Source organism: Bos indicus x Bos taurus, chromosome 25 (assembly GCF_003369695.1).
Source record: "Bos indicus x Bos taurus breed Angus x Brahman F1 hybrid chromosome 25, Bos_hybrid_MaternalHap_v2.0, whole genome shotgun sequence".
NCBI lineage: Eukaryota > Metazoa > Chordata > Mammalia > Artiodactyla > Bovidae > Bos > Bos indicus x Bos taurus.
In genome coordinates this window covers 9,446,496-9,462,032 of record NC_040100.1, presented here as the reverse complement: position 1 = coordinate 9,462,032, position 15,537 = coordinate 9,446,496, and the positions used below count along the sequence as shown (strand labels likewise).

General features: G+C 53.5%; 1 protein-coding gene across 5 annotated transcripts in view; it reads right to left on the bottom strand.

The window, feature by feature from the left end:
* The window catches only part of CLIP2 (CAP-Gly domain containing linker protein 2), an 83,218-nt gene that overhangs the window by 21,547 nt on the left and 46,134 nt on the right, over positions 1 to 15,537 (bottom strand). For all 5 annotated transcript variants that reach the window (XM_027526536.1, XM_027526537.1, XM_027526540.1 and 2 more), the window contains exons 3-8: positions 13,826 to 14,376; positions 10,023 to 10,147; positions 8,373 to 8,586; positions 7,146 to 7,343; positions 5,914 to 6,017; positions 3,605 to 3,665 (exon numbers count right to left, since the gene is read on the bottom strand). In XM_027526536.1, the coding sequence (XP_027382337.1) occupies positions 3,605 to 3,665; positions 5,914 to 6,017; positions 7,146 to 7,343; positions 8,373 to 8,586; positions 10,023 to 10,147; positions 13,826 to 14,376 (1,253 nt within the window). The remainder of the gene's footprint in view (positions 1 to 3,604; positions 3,666 to 5,913; positions 6,018 to 7,145; positions 7,344 to 8,372; positions 8,587 to 10,022; positions 10,148 to 13,825; positions 14,377 to 15,537) is intronic.

The following is a 15,537-nucleotide window of genomic DNA, read 5'->3' as shown; positions in this document are numbered from 1 at the left end:
TAAGTTCAGTCCTAGAAGTTTGGGGCAGGAGAGCACCTCTGAAGGCTAGACTTTAGTGAGATGGACAATCTGGCTTTTATTCTGCTCCAAGGACACTGCCCAGGGCGTGAGGAGCAGCAGCCACCACGGTTATCCGCAGGGCGGTGTAAGAGTGGATGTAATTTTTGTCTCACACACCAACTTTAGAACCTACCCCATCCCACGGTGTCTCGGCTGTCTCTCCAACTCACAGGAGAGAGAGGCCATGCCAGCAGGACAACCTCAGGCTCAGAATCACCCAGCAACCTGGGACAGCGTGAAGCCTAGAACTCAGATGTCTGGATTTCAGAACCGGGGCCCTTCCCCAAACCAAGCCTGACTCCACGGAGGGGAGACACTGGTAACAACACAGAGCAGTGATGGAGGCTCCGGCCTTGGGGACTCCCTGTGTCCCCGCCCCCATCCAAATCCTGGAGGCTAGGTGAAGCCTGGCCTGAGCCCTTGACCTACTGTTCTTTTCTCTTCTCCTTGCATGCACAGTGTCTACCCTACTCCAAAGCACAAAGCCTCTGCCTTGGGATGCCCTTCAGGTAACAGAGGCCTGGTATTATCAATCAATGGCAAGGGGCCGGCAGAGAGTTACCCCAACTGCACAAGGGGCTCTGAAGGTCATCACCCCTTTTCATCTCCCTCCAGGCCTCGAGCTGCACAGCCAGTTCCCAACAAACAGCTGGTTCTGAGTTCCGTCTCTTCCCGTTACAGTGGGTGTTCGCAAGCCAATGAAAAATAACAGCAAGATGCTATCTAATCAACAGAACAATAACACAAGCCCCCTGGATGATAAATCCCCAAATTTCCCGTCTATTTCAGAACCTCAGAAGGTGACCTTGTCTTTGTACATGTAAACAGTCATGATGAAGTCACCCTGGGTTCAGGTGGGCCTGATGACTTCCTTTTACGGTCACGTGAAGAGACACAGGGACACACGGGGAGGAAGGTCACGTGACCACGGAGGCAGGGATGCCATGACAAGCCAAGGAACACCAGCGGCTGCCACCTATCCTACTAGAGTTGAGAGAGAGGCATGGAATTGACCCTGCCCATACCTTGATTTCAGACTTCTGACCTCCAGCACTGTGAGAGCATCGATATATGTTGTCTGGAGCCGCTGCTGAATTGTGAAAGTTCTTCCTTCTGCAGCCCCAGAAGGTGCTACAAATGCCTGTCACTTGCTCCTCCTGGTGGAGATGTCCTGTGGGTACGCTGGTGCGGAGTTTGGGGGAGGACCAAGGAAATCGTGGGCTTATAAAGAGCATTTAATGCCACAGACTGGATGCTCTCAGCCAAAGTGAAGCCTGAGACTGAGCCCCTGGACAGGCCAACAGTCAAGGTCAGAAAGGCGGTGAGAGGTTGTCATGGGACATCTCGCACAGTTGGGGGAGGGACAACAAGCAGAGAAATGGAGTCACATAGCTGGAGGGGTCCTCGGAGGAGCTCGAGGAGGTGTCTGGGGGCTTATTTTTGACTTTCAGGTGGATGGGGATGAGAGGGACTTGGGTCCATGTGCCTTCCGGTTGCCATGAATATGGTCACAACAGAAACGGAAGCAATGGGACTCCACTGCCCTTGGACTGAACTAGCTGTCCGTCACTGTCTGCCCCACCCCCTCCTCTCTCAGCCAGGGCTGATTGGATCTGGGGTGGGCACCCGATCCAAAGCGAGACAGCCCATTGGCTAGCCTCGCTAGCCAATCAGATTCTCTCAAGAGGACAGCGGGGAGGCAGTGAGTGCTGGAGCCTAGGCGGGGCCGGGCAGGTGGATGTCAGGGCAGAAGGGAGGAGACGTGTCAAGAGATCTGCAGACACAGTGAGAGACAGACAGACTGACCAGGAATCATGAGAAGAGGGAGGCGAGTGAGGGGGGAAGAGACTCCGTTTCTGATGCTGCTCCTCCTTCCAGTTCTCTGAACTGTCTGCCTTTGGTGCTGTGAGATGTCCCTGCAGCCTTTTAGTAACCCGCCCGCCCACCCCCTACCCTTTGATGACTGAAGTCAGCAGTTACCAGATGTCTTTGCAATCACAGGTGCTTTTCCCGGGAGCGACCTCCACCCCCAAACCCTTCGGGAGGGCAGCCACCCCACAGAAGAGCTTGCTAAATGTCAACCACATAACTGGCCCCTTGGCTAAGCAAGAAACTTATATTGGAACACCGGACGCCAGGCTGGGGTTCCGACACCAGGTTGTGCCCCAGTAGCCATCCTTTAAGCTCAGGCAGCAAAACCCGTCCCAACAGGGGCAGCCGTCAGTGACCCTAGATCACACATATCCCTCCCCAGCCAGGGTCATTCAGGGATAGGACAGCCATTTGTACAATTTTGCTGAACGCTGGAAGTCAGAGGGGTTTTGACACGGCTCTTTCACAAAATCAGAAACCGTAGTTTCCCATCAGAGCTCAGAAATGATCCAGTGCAGTGATTCCCAAAGTGTGGTTCCCAGGTCAGCATCACCTGGCAACTCATTAGAAATGCACACCCTTGGATCCCACCCAGACTTACTGTATGGGCACTTGGGTCCAGAGTTCTGGGTCTGAACACACCTACTGGGTGACGAATTCTTAAGCTGGGAAATCACTAACCTGGTTCAACCTCCTCATTTAACAGAGGAGCAAATGGAGGTCCAGGGAGAGGAAATGGCTGCCCAAGACCAGTTAGGGTCAGGACTGGAATGTGGAGAGGGACTGAGCTGACTGCCCTCTGCCTCATCTGATGGCTCCGGGAGTCCAGATTTTCTGTCACCTCCCAGGGAGCAGGGAGCGTCATGGAAGAAAGGCATTCCTATCCACCCAACTGTGAGCAGCCTAGTGAGCCCTGCAGACTCCAGACGGTTTGGTGAGGAGGGCTGGTGTCTGTCTTGGGTGGCAGGGGTCCTTAGGTGCTTTATTAATTGATGTGAGTGTCTTCCATCCCTCAGCTCAGAAAGGGTGAGTGGGATTGAAGAGGGGGAGTGAAATTCCACTGGTGCCCAGACCCCTTGGCCAGGTGGTGTGACTTGAAGAGGTGCTATCACTGGCCATCCTTATGGGCTACACGAGGGAGTCAGGAGTCCTGGGTCCTGGTCCCAGTGGCTGCTGAGGTGCGCCACGACTGGGTGAGTCCCTTCTGCCTTTCTGAGCCTGTTTTCCCATCTATAAATTCTGTGACTCAAACACAAACTATTCCCAGCCAAAGTTTTAGCTGGAGTTCAAGATGAACGGAGGGCCCAGGGAACACCTTTAGGGATACTGCCAAGAAAGAAGGGACAGGGAGCCCAGCCACCATGCCCTCAGGCCAAGCTCTGTGGATTCCCTGGGTCCATCCCACCCAGCTGCTGACCAGGAAGCGTGGCCCCTCTGGGGCTCCTGGAGCTGAGCCACTCGACTTCTGATGCCCAAGTCTCTCGTGACGGGCCCCTCCCCATGCTCCCAGGGTATGACCTTTGACTCTTCCCCAGTTTGTCTACCTCACGGTCCCCACGGCCCCCTCCCACATGGCTCAGAGTTGCTGCCTGGACCTCATGATGATTTTCCCTTTGAGGGCTAAGCCTGGGGTGCAAGCCTAGAGGGAAATTTGGGGGCCTTTGACCATTACCTCCAGGTCTCCCTTGGTGATGGACTCCTCTTCCACTCGGAACTGCAGGTCCTCCACCTTCCTGCAGGGGGGGAGAGGGGGCTGAGCAGGCTTCACCCACAGGGGTCCGTCCATGCTCCTGCTCAGTCGTGTCTGACTCTTTGCGACCCCCTGGACTATAGCCCACCAGGCTCCTCTGTCCATGGGATTCTCCAGGCAAGAGTACTGGGGTGGGTTGTCATTTCCTCCTCCAGGGGATCTTCCTGACTCAGGCATTGAACCCGTGTTTCCTGCATTGCAGGTGGATTCTTTACCCGCTGAGCCATCAGGGAAGCCCATAAGTGACTCCTACCCAGGGGGGTGGCCTTTGCCAAGTCAGCAATGGCAGAGAGAGCCAAGGCCACCAGAAGCTGTGAGTCCACATTCAGAGTACCCAGAAGGTACTGTCCCAGAGCCTCATGGCTGGTAGGGGCGGAGCCTCATGGCTGGTGGGGGCGGAGCCTCCTGGAAACCCCCCACCCTACCAACTTCCTGGTCCAAGCTCTACACAGAGAACATGGACTTCTCTAAAAAAGAAGACATTGCTTAAGGAAAAGATCCCCGGTGTTCTCCTTACTTGCTGCAAGTAATAAATCCTTTATTCTCCTGCAAAATAGTTGTGTTTAATGCAGCATCTTGCCCCTCTAGGGTGGTTGTGGGAATAAATGATAGAATAAATGATAGAATGGACAGAATAAATGATAGAATGGATAGTAAATGAAGCAGAATCAGCTCTGTTTTCATCATAGCAGGGAGCAGATAGGCTGCATGAAACAGTCTATGGGGAAAGACAGAGGGTGGGCTTCTTCCCCTGCTGACCCCATCCTCACTCACTCCCTCCACTCAGAATCAGGGCCCAGGGTTCCAGCCCCCACCACTTGGGCTGCTCCCTGATGTGGAGGGCCCCCAGTGCCCTGCTGCAGGTGTGGGGCCCACCCTCAAGTACACTCACCCACCCACTCACCCCCGAGAGAGCACTGGGGAGAGACACAGGCACGTTACAGGTCACAAAGCGGCTGCTCCTGGGGCCTCCTGACGGCTCTCAGCACACAGAGGATGAAACTGAGGCCCAGAAAGGGCCAGTGACCTGCCCAAGGTCACACAGCAAGCGCCGGGCAATGCTGGCCCTTGTACCCAGGACTTCCTGAACGCAACTCCCACGATGTCTCAGGGATCTGTTTTTGTTTGTTGGCATCAGGCGCATTGCCATGGGAACCAGTTGTGTGGGCCCTGCCGACGGTCTCAGGCAGATATAAATAAGCCCTCCTCTCCCGCAGTCAGACAGTAACAACAGCCCCTAGAGCACATGCCTGGGCTGAAAGCCCAAGAGCAGACCCAAGTTGGGGGAGGTGGGGGGCTGGGGCTGGGGGCTGCCTACTGCACAGGGGGAGCAGAAGCAGCTGCAGAAATCTGTATGTCAGCAGCTCGGAGACAAAGAGAGGCTCCTGGGCCAAAGGAAACCCTGGCCCTTGTGGGCTCTGAACCCCGCCAGGTGCTCCAGGACCAAGTCAGCCCAGAGACCCCACATGGAGGGAACACAAACCCCACTCACCACCCTGGCAGGTCACAAAGAGCCAGCGGCACCACTAACAAGACTAGTGACCTCAGCGAGTCCCTTCCCTGCTCTGAGCCTCAGTTTTCTCATCTGTGAGCTGGGGGCAATACCTCCCTGGGTTAATAGTAAGACAGAGAGACGGTGCAGGTGAAGTGCCCAGCCCGGGGGCTGACCCCCAGGGGCAAGGTGTTTCCAGTGGCCTTTTCCTGCTGCTTCTGAGCCTCAGTTTCCTGACACGTGAAATGGAAATGAAGCTTCAGGACACAGGCTGCACGCTCCACTGGGAGGACCTGCCTAGAGCAGAGGCGGGTAGTCCCTGTGCTGAACTGGGTCACAGCGTGGGCACGTGGGGTACACGTCTTCCTAGTGAGAGGTCCCCCCCAACTGCCCTCCCTGGGCATCCTCATGATGCTGCACAAGCCAGGCAGGGCAGGAACAGTGAACCCCACGTCAGGAAGGAAAGCAGTGACAGACATGGTGTCTCCCAGTTGCTCAGCGCTGTTGTCGGGCGCGTCACTGGGGTTATCTTGCAAGTCCTCCCAACAGCCTGCAGAGGTGGGGGTCATCACCCCACTTTGCAGATGGGAGGACTGAGGCTTGCAGGCCTCGTGTCACCAGCCCAGGGGACACAGCCAGTACACGGTGGGGAGGCGGGGTTTGGGCCTGCTGGTCCCGAGCCATCCTCAGCGAGGCTCTGGGAGTGTCCCCCCGGGACGGGGCCCGGGGCGGCACGCACCTCCTCTCCTCCTCCAGCTGGTTGGACAGGTCCACCTTCTCTTTCCTCACGCTTTCCACCAGGAGCCGGGCCCGCTGCAGCTTTTCTTCTGCTTCTGCAACATACTGGGCCCCGAGCGGAGGGCCCGGACAGGGTCGGCCTCTTCCCGGAGGACTGGGAGCCGGGGTGGGGAGGGATGGGGAGCGGCAGGGGAGATACGAGGAGGCAGGCCTGGGATCCCAGCCATCCTTACTCCCCCTCCAGCCCAGTCAGGCAGGAACTGTGGGTCTAGATGTGAGGGAAGAGGGCCAGCCTCACCCAGCAGGAATCTCAGGTCCACCTGCCCCCTCCCTTCGCCCTTGAGGGCCTATAAGACCTTCTGTCTTGTGAATGCCCCTGTCACAGCACATACGTGAGCTTGGCCTTAATAATTCCAGAGCCCAAGGGAAGAGGGAGCCGGGCTCCAAATGGGGACAGGGGCCCAGGAGGGAGCTCCCAGGTAGGGGACAAGCGCCAGGGAAGAAGAGACACGTGACGGCGGCAGAATCGAGGTGATGGGTGACGCCTTCCTTCCCTGAAACCCAGCCCAGGAATCTGCTCAGAAACGTGATCTGAAATGTGGACATCTGTACCTCCAAAAAAATTTAGTATTAGAAATTATTTAGAAAAAGTGAGGAACTGGAAAACCACGTGAACACCAGCAGGGAACAGGCCACGTGGGTAAAGACACAGCCTGTGATAGATGGCAATGCAGCCATTCAAACAGGGAAGAATTTTCCATGACCTAGAAATCATGCTCAGGCTGTGTGTGTCAGTCGCTTCAGTCGGGTCCGACTCTTTGCGACTCCACGGACTGTAGCCCGCCAGGCTCCTCTGGCCTTGGGATTCTCCAGGCAAGAATACTGGAGTGGGTTGCCATGCCCTTCTCCAGGGGATCTTGCTGAGCCTGGGATCGATCCCCGGTCTCCCACATTGCAGGCGGATTCTTTACCGTCTGAGCCACCAGGGAAGCCCTGCTCACACTATGGGAAGTAAGGAAAAGCAGGATACGAAGTCTGTACCCAGGTTCTGGAGGAATGTGGGCCTGCCACTGGAAGGAAAATCACCAGGAGGACAGGGGAGGTTGGTAAACCGCATCTCAGTGTCTTTTGCACACCCCAAGTTCTCTCTAAGCATGAGGGATGGACAAGGCTGGCCCGAGGAGGCCGCTGGTACCCCGCTGGGGACCCCACCGCCCCAGCCCACCCACACACCTGCTCGTGCTGTGCCTTGAGCAGGGCGATCTCCTTCTCCACCTCGCAGATGTGGCTCGTGGCCTTGGCCACCTCAGCCCGCTCCAGGTCCCGTTCAGCCAGCAGCTGCTCTATGTGCTGCTGCTTCTCCTTCAGCGCCTCCTGCAAGGCCGTGGTGCCTGAGATCTTGCGGGCGTAGCGCGAGGAGGTCTCGGTGAGCTGCAGGGAGGTGCCGGAGCAGGCGGGACTCAGGGGTGTGGAGCTCCATCCAGACAACCCCCAGTTACCCCACAGGTTGCGGGGGCATGGGGCCCAAGTGCCTGGACTCTAGGGTCCAGCTCCTCCCCTTCCCAGGGCCCTAGACACTCTGCCTACTTATGTGGAAGGAATCGTGACGTTTGAGATCCAGGGAACTCCCCGCTCCCAGGCAAGTTACAGCCCCTGGGGGTCCTCCCCACCTCATGGCGGGGTTCCTCACCTGGGCCACCTTCTCCTGGACTAGGAGGAAGCCCGTGTAGACAGAGCTCTGCACGGCAACCTCACCTTCTCTCCTCACCCCAGGTGAGCTATCGGCCTTCCTAAACTGCTTGCCCTCCACCCGTATTACCTGCTCTGCATTTGTATGACCTTCTTTAATTCCTAAGAAAGGGTTTTAGACTAGTGACACCTCAGTAATAGAAAAATAACAATAAATGTAAACGGGTCAATTTCTCTGTTACAAAAGTGTACACTTTCTTTTTAAAAATTATTTCTTTGTTGGTGGTGCTGGTTGTGGCACCTGGACACTTGGTTGCTGCACACGGGCTTTCTCTAGTTGTGGTGAGTCGGGGGCTATTCTCTAGCTGTGGCCTGTGGGCTCAGTGGTTATGGCTCACGGATTTAATTGCCCTGTGACCTGTGGGATCTTAGTTCCCAGACCAAGGATTGAACCCACGTCCCCTGCATTGGCAGGCAGATTCTTAACCACTGGTCCACCAGGGAAATCCTTACACTTTCATCTTTGTTCAAAAACTCCAAACTTCTACCTTAGCACCTGAAATGTATATTTCAGTTTAAGAGCCTAAGTTACCAAGTTTCCATGTTGTTTTGTAGAAACTTCTATTAAATATTTAAAGAAAAAAAAAAACCCTCAAAACTGACAGATGCCTGGAGCCAGAGCAAGTCAGAGGACACCTGAATCTCTACGGCCCCACCCTCCACATCCCCATATACACACCAGGGTAGCCCTCCCCAGTCCGCCATCCTCACCAGGCCACTGCGGCTGGGCCGGCCACCCACGGAGGAGGCCACAGAGCTGACAGAGCTGATGGAGGAGCTGCTGGGACTGTGGGTCAGCGCCGACACACCCATGGCCATACGCTTGGTCTTCTTGGCCTTGGCTGGGCTGGTGGATGGGAAGCCGATGCGGATCACCTTGTGGATGGGTGCAAAGAGACCAAACTTGGGTGGGCACTGGAAGTACCTGGAGGGGCAGGAGAGACCACACTGCCATTACTTCCCCACAGCCTGGAGCCTGGCCTGCCTTCCCCACCTTTTCAGAGCCCAGCAAAGACAGAGAGGTTCCTCCTTGGGGACCCATCACCCGTACCCTAAGATCAATAGACAGGACTCCCAGAAAAGGAACAGAGGTGAGCAGGGTATGCTATTCTGCACAGCCATTGGACATATTTCTGGGGAATGGGGGAATAACAATCAATGAACCCCTGCTCTATGTCAGTCCCTTTTCATAAATGCTCATTTCAATCCCCCAACACTCTATTGTAATCCAGTTTTCACAAATGAGACGTGGGCTCAAAGAGGTTAAGGAACTTGCCAGAGTCACACAGCTGGTTAAATGGCAAAGTTGAGAGTGGATCCAGTGGACGCCAAAGTCCTCAATGTTTTGGCTCCACTCACACACCAGAGGCCCCCAGCCACATCTGCAGCCTTATTTTCACGGCTGCCCCTGGACCACCCCCAGAGCCAAGGCTCTCTGCCCATGGAGCTCCCTGCATGGAGAAGCAGAAATGGGAAGGAAGCACCTTAGGGGTCAGGTGGGGGATGCTGACCAACCTTCCTCTGAATTCTGAATGCAAGAGTAAGTTGAGAGAAACATTCGCCTTGAAAACAGGAAGGCAAATGTTGTCATGGAAACTGGAGCATCTTCTCTCAAAACCTCTCTGGCAGCGGATTCCACACGGGACCGGGAACTAGTCCTGCACAGTTTCCGGCTCACCATGAAACTGCCACACCATCCCACCACTTCCTGCGTTCAGGTCTTTGTTCTCAGAGCTGTCCCAGCCTCACCTGGAGCACAGAATCCAGCCCAGGGATAAAAACAGGCTCGCGGGCCACCTCCCCTTAGCCCCACACCCCTGATACTGCTCCCTCATCACATCACCCTTCCCGTCCCCAATGGGCCCAGGAACAGCCTTAGACCCTGTCGATCGAGAATTCCTGACAGTCAATTCCCTTTCATGAGAGATGCTGAGAAACCTAGGACCTAGCTGTGAGCCTAACCTTGACTGTAGAGCACCAAGCACTGATTATTTCCTGCGTGCCCCAGGGCATCTCCCAGAAGGCAGGGACCACTGCCTCTCCTTTTCTGGTACTCCCACTGCACTTAGCCAAGGTGGCATGGGGAAAGGGACACAGGGACAGATGACTCTCCTAGCACTTGCTCATGACTCTGCGTGATCTTGAGAAATGACCTCTTTGGCCTTGGTTATCTCATCTGTGAAATGGGAGTGACAGTCCCACCACCTGCTTCCATGAGCTGCTATGGCAGCACCTATACATGGTATCAGGCACAGACACCAGATGCTCAACACTGGCATCCTTAGATGCCCCAACCCGTCCCCTGCACCCATCCCAGAAGAGGATGACCCTCTTCTCCTGCCCAGGGGAAGCCCACCATACCTGGTGCCCGCCACCGCCCCATCGTTCTTCCCAAGGGGCTCGTCCAGTTCCACGCCACACCACTCGCCCTTGGCAAAGTCTGTCTCCCCCACATACCGCACCACGCCAGTCTTCGTCCCACCAACCTGTTGGCACACAGAGAGACTCGGGTCCAGAGGATGCAGTGGGAAGAGCAGAGATGGCACAGGTACCCAGGCGCCCAGGCTCATCCCACCCCTTCCTTCCAGTATGCAAGGTTTAGGAGAGATGGAGGGAGCTCAAGGACAGCAGGGAGGGATACGGGTATAACCAGCACTTCCCCAGGCTGTCCTGGGCGAGAGCTCTGGAGTCAGAAAGACAGACTTGTATTCAAACACTGCCACTTACAAGCTGTGTGAGCTTGGGCCAGTTACCTAACCTCTCTGAGCTTTAGCCCTGCTTCATCTGTCAAAAGGGCTCTGGTGAGGATTAAGTACTGTTTGTGCAGTGTCTGGTACATACAAGAGCTCAATAAATGTTATCCTTAAAAAATGGCTTGAATGGGGGTTGCCAGGAGCTGGGTGGAAGGGGAAATGGGGTTATTGTTTAATGGGAATGAGTTTTAGTTTCACAAGATAAAAGAGATCATTGCACTACAACAACATGAATCTATTAACGTCACTGAATTGTACTCAAAAATGGTTAAGTAGGTAAATGTTATGTGTATTTTATTTTTTTAATTTTTAAATTAATTTTTACTGGAGTACAGCTGCTTTTCAATGTGGTGTTAATTTCTGCTGTACAGCAAAGTGAGTCAGCTATACACATACATATATCTCCTCTGTTTTGGATTTCCTCCCCATTTAGGTCAGCACAGAGCACTGAGCAGAGTTCCCTGTGCTGCACAGTAGGGTCTCAGTTTTCGATTTCATACATAGCAGTGTATAGTGTATATGTCAACCCCGATCTCCCAGTTCATCCCACCTGCCTGTTATGTGTATTTTACCACAGTTAAAAAAACTCATAGACCAGGCCAGTAATCCGGAATATTACCGTAAAAAATGGTTTAAAAAACTTTTAGTTAGGTTTACATATATACATAACGGGGCTTCCCTGGTGGCTCAGAGGGTAAAGACTCTGCCTGCAATGCAAGAGACCTGGGTTCGATCCCTGGGTGGGGAAGATCCCCCGGAGAAGGAAATAGCAACCTACCCCAGTATTCTTGGCTGGGAAATCCCATGGACAGAGGAGCCTGGTGAGCTACAGTTCATGGGGTCACAAAGAGTTGGACACGATTGAGCGACTAACACACACGTATACATAAAGAGTCAAATACTTTCAAAGCCTTAAAAAGCTCCAGGAATTTCTCCACCTCTCTCTCCCCAGAAGCACTTTAACTCTTTATGATGAAGTTTTTGGTGTTGACTGCATATTTCTAGTTGACATGCTTATGTTGCTACTTGTCAATTTTTCAGTTTGGGGTGATATCCATTGACTTCCCATCAAGGAAGGGGAGGCTGAACCCACCCCTACTGGCTCTCCACTCTTCCCATACATCAACGGCTTCATTTGATCAGACTCCAGGCTGACGGTGCTGGGACTTAGGTAAACACTAGTCACAGACACGGATGGGTGGATACAGAAACTTTTCCTTCCCATGACCAATTTTCCCTACAGATAACAACTGTCTTCTATGATTGTTTGTTAGGTTTTCACACTAGGTTAACCCCAAACTCTTTCAGCCCTCTAAAATCTCCTGCCAAGATGCGTAGAGCCATTGAAAACCCTATCAGATTCTTTCTGGAGGAGACTCTCCTGCAGCTGGGAGTCCCTCTGCTGCGTGGCCACCACTCCAGGGCCAGCTGGCACCATTGCCCTGAGGAGTCCCTCTTCTTCCCTCCTGGGCTGGATTTCCCATTTCTTGGATGCAATATCTTCTGTTTTCTTGGTTTATTCACTTATTTTGGTAGAGCCTTCCACTGCTTTCTAAGAAGAGGTGCAAGAGGAAATAAAATATTTGAGCCTTTGCCTATCTGAAAAAAAAATTTGCAGGATCTTAGTTCCTTGACCAGGGGTTGAAACCAGGCCAAGCCAGTGAAAGCACCAAATCTTAACCATTAGGCCGCCAGAGAAGTCCTGAGTTGCGAAGTTTAGAATTCACATCTTCAATGTGTCTGGTGCATAGCTGGTCCTTAAGAAATGGTGGGAATGAAGTGAGTTCTAATCATGGAGCTGGTTCCTTTGAGGGTACACACCTGAGGCATACTTAGGGGTGTCAGAGAAGGTAACCTTTAGAAAGTCCTATTTTGGTTCACATAAATATGGTAGGGGCTTCCCTGGTGGCTCAGATGGCAAAGAATCTGCCTGCAACGCAGGAAGTCCCAGGTTTGATCCTTGGGTCAGGAAGATCCCCTGGAGAAGGGAACAGCTACCCACTCCAGCATTCTTGCCTGGAGAATTTCACGGACAGAGCCTGGTGAGCTACAGTCTATGGAGCCGCATAACACCCAGACATAACTGGGCGACTAACACAAACGTGGTAGATAAGCACACACATTTATTTTCAGCCTTTCTTCAATTTGCACTAGAAAGACAGTGAAGCGACTTTTTTTTAAAGGTATTAAGCTCTCAAAGGCAAAGAGAACAGGAGAAAAGATGGTAAGACACAGAGCTGGAAACCCAGGGCAACCAGGTCCACAGGCAGCTGCAGGGAAAGCAGAAAAGCAATCAATGTTTCTCTCAGAAGCCACCTGAGGCAGATCCTTTTATAATTATGGGATGATCTTTTATATATATATATATATATATATATATATTTTTTTTTTTTTTTTTTTTTGGACCACGTCATGCGGCTTGCAGGATCTTAGTTCTCCAAACAGGGATCAAACCGGGCCCTCGGCAGTGAAAGAGTGACGTCCCAATCACTGGATTGCCTGGGAATTCCCAAAAAATATATGACACGTACCCCCCATTACAGTATCTTACAGAATAGTTTCACTGCCCTAAAAATTCTCTGTGTTCCCCAAAGACCTCGAATAGCCAAAGCAATCTTGAGAAAGAAAAATGAAGCTGGAGGAAATCAGGTTCCCTGACTTCAGACTATGACAAAGTTATACTAATCTAGACAATACGGTAGTGGCACAAAACAGAAATATAGATCCATAGAACACGATAGAAAGCCCAGAGATAAACCCACGCATCTGTGGTCATCTAATCTACGATAAAGGAAGCAAGAATATACAATGGAGAGAGAGCAGTCTCTTCAATAAGTGGTGCTGGGAAAACTGAACAGCTACATGTAAAAGAACAAAATTAGAACACTCCCTAACACCATACACAAAGATAAACTCAAACTGGATTACTAATGTAAGGTTGGACACTATAAAATTCTTAAAGGAAAACACAGGCAGAACACTTTTTGACATAAATCACAGCAAGATCTTTTTTGATCCACCTTCTAGAACAACAGAAAAATAAATAAATAAATAAACAAATGGGATCTAATTAAACTTACAAGCTTTTGCACAGCAAAGGAAACCATAAACAAAATGAAAAGACAATCCACAGAATGTAAATTGTACAACTATTATAGAGAACCCTATGGAGGCTCCTTAAAAAACTAGCTACAGGCCCAGAAAGGTTAAGACACTTGCCCAGGGTCACACAGCAAGTCTCCAGGGCCCCCACTTCACTTGTCTTGCTGGTCCCTCTGTGGTTCTGACCAGGTGTGGGTGCCCCAGCATGAATCCCACCCGAGCCCCGCGGGTCCCGGTCCCTGCCCAGGGCGGGGACTCCAGCTCGCCCACGTGGGGTGGGGTGGGGTGGGGGTGGGGGCAGGGACTCACCAGCACGCGGTCTCCGAGGCGCAGGTCCTTGTCGCCGCGTTTCACGGAGCCGCTGTCCGAGAGGTTGGAGCCCGACTCGTTGCCGGTCTTGACCGAGCTGTTGAGGACGCTCTCCCGCAGGGGGATGACGCGGCTGGTGAGCGGCGGCGTGGCGGTGCCCGAGTGCAGCGACAGGTTCTGGGCGGTCAGCGACTCGACCGAGTGGGCGTCGCTGCCAGAGCCCTCGGCCGCGGGCTGCCGCGTGAGCTTGGAGGGCCGCGTGAAGATGCCCTGCAGGGCCGGGCACTCGAAGTAGCGCACGCCGCCCACCGCGCCGTCGTTCTTGCCCACCGGCTCGTCCAGCACCACGCCCGCCCACTGGCCCGGCGCGAACTGCGTCTCCCCCAGGTACTGCACCACGCCCGGCTTCACGCCGTTCACCCACACGCGCTCGCCCACCACGAAGTCCCCGGCGAACTCGTCGCCCACCTCGGCCGCCTTGGCGCCGGGCTTCTCGGGGGCAGCGGGGGCCGCAGCCGGGGGGCCCGAAGCCTGCTTGTGCAGGGGGGAGCCTGTGGAGACAGGACAGAAGTGGTGGTTAGGGCTCGGGTCCAGGGAGGGGGTGGAGGGCTGGACCCTCGGCGGCCCCCCAGAGCGCGGTCTGGGAGGGGGCTGGTGCCGGCTGACGGATGGGTAAACTGAGGCAGGTGGGGCTGGGAGTGGGGCTTGAGGCGGGTCTCATGGCTCCTGGGCCGTGTGGGTATCCCCTCCTCTGCCAACCCCTCTGGAAGATTCTAGGGATGGAAAGCTCAGGACAGTGCCTCCTCAGAAGGCTTTCCACCCAAAATAAATAAGTAAATAAATAGAGTTGTAGGGAGTTCCCTGGTGTCCTAGTGGTTAGGATTATGGCCTTTCACTGACAGGGCCCAGGTTCAATCCCTGGTGGGGAAACAGATCCTACAAGCCCCACGGTGTGGTCCCCCAGCCAAAAAAAAGTTACAGAGGACTTCTCTGGTGGCCCAGTGATTAAGACTTCGCCTTCCAATGCAGGAGGTGCAGGTTCTATCTCTGGTCAGAGAGCTAAGGTCTCACTTAGCTAAGTCACTTCAGCTGTTTCCAACTCTTTGTGACCCCATGGACTGTAGCCCGCCAGGCTCCTCTGGCCACGGGCTTCTCCACGCAAGAATATGGAGTGGGTTGTCCGTGCCCTCCTCCAGGGGATCTACCCAACCCAGGGATCAAACCTGCATCTCACATCTCCTGCACTGGCAGGCAGGTTTTTCACTACTAGGGCCACTTGGGAAGTCCTAAGATCCCCCACACTCTGTGCTCAAAAAACCAAAACATGAAATACAAGAGCAGCAATATTGCAAAAAATTCAATAAAGACTTTAAAATGGTTCACATAAAAAATATTTCAAAATTTTAAAATTTTAGAAAATTAAAAAAAAAAAAAAAAAAGACTTTCCACTGCTCGGGGTCACTCAAAACTGAGGGCAGAATGAACCCATGATGGAGGGTTACAGGCTGCTACTTCCTCACCCTGGTGGGCTCAGGCCCTCTGCTGTTAATCTGAGACCACCCATGGCCCCATGTAGGACTCAGATCTTGTCGGGGGGATCTCTATGCTCCCCGCTTTCCTCCCCAGACAGTTCTGGGCTCCCAACTGTTCCTGGACAGCTAGCCACAGACATCTCAGGACAAGGAAAGAGCCAGTAAACCCTCTTACTCCAC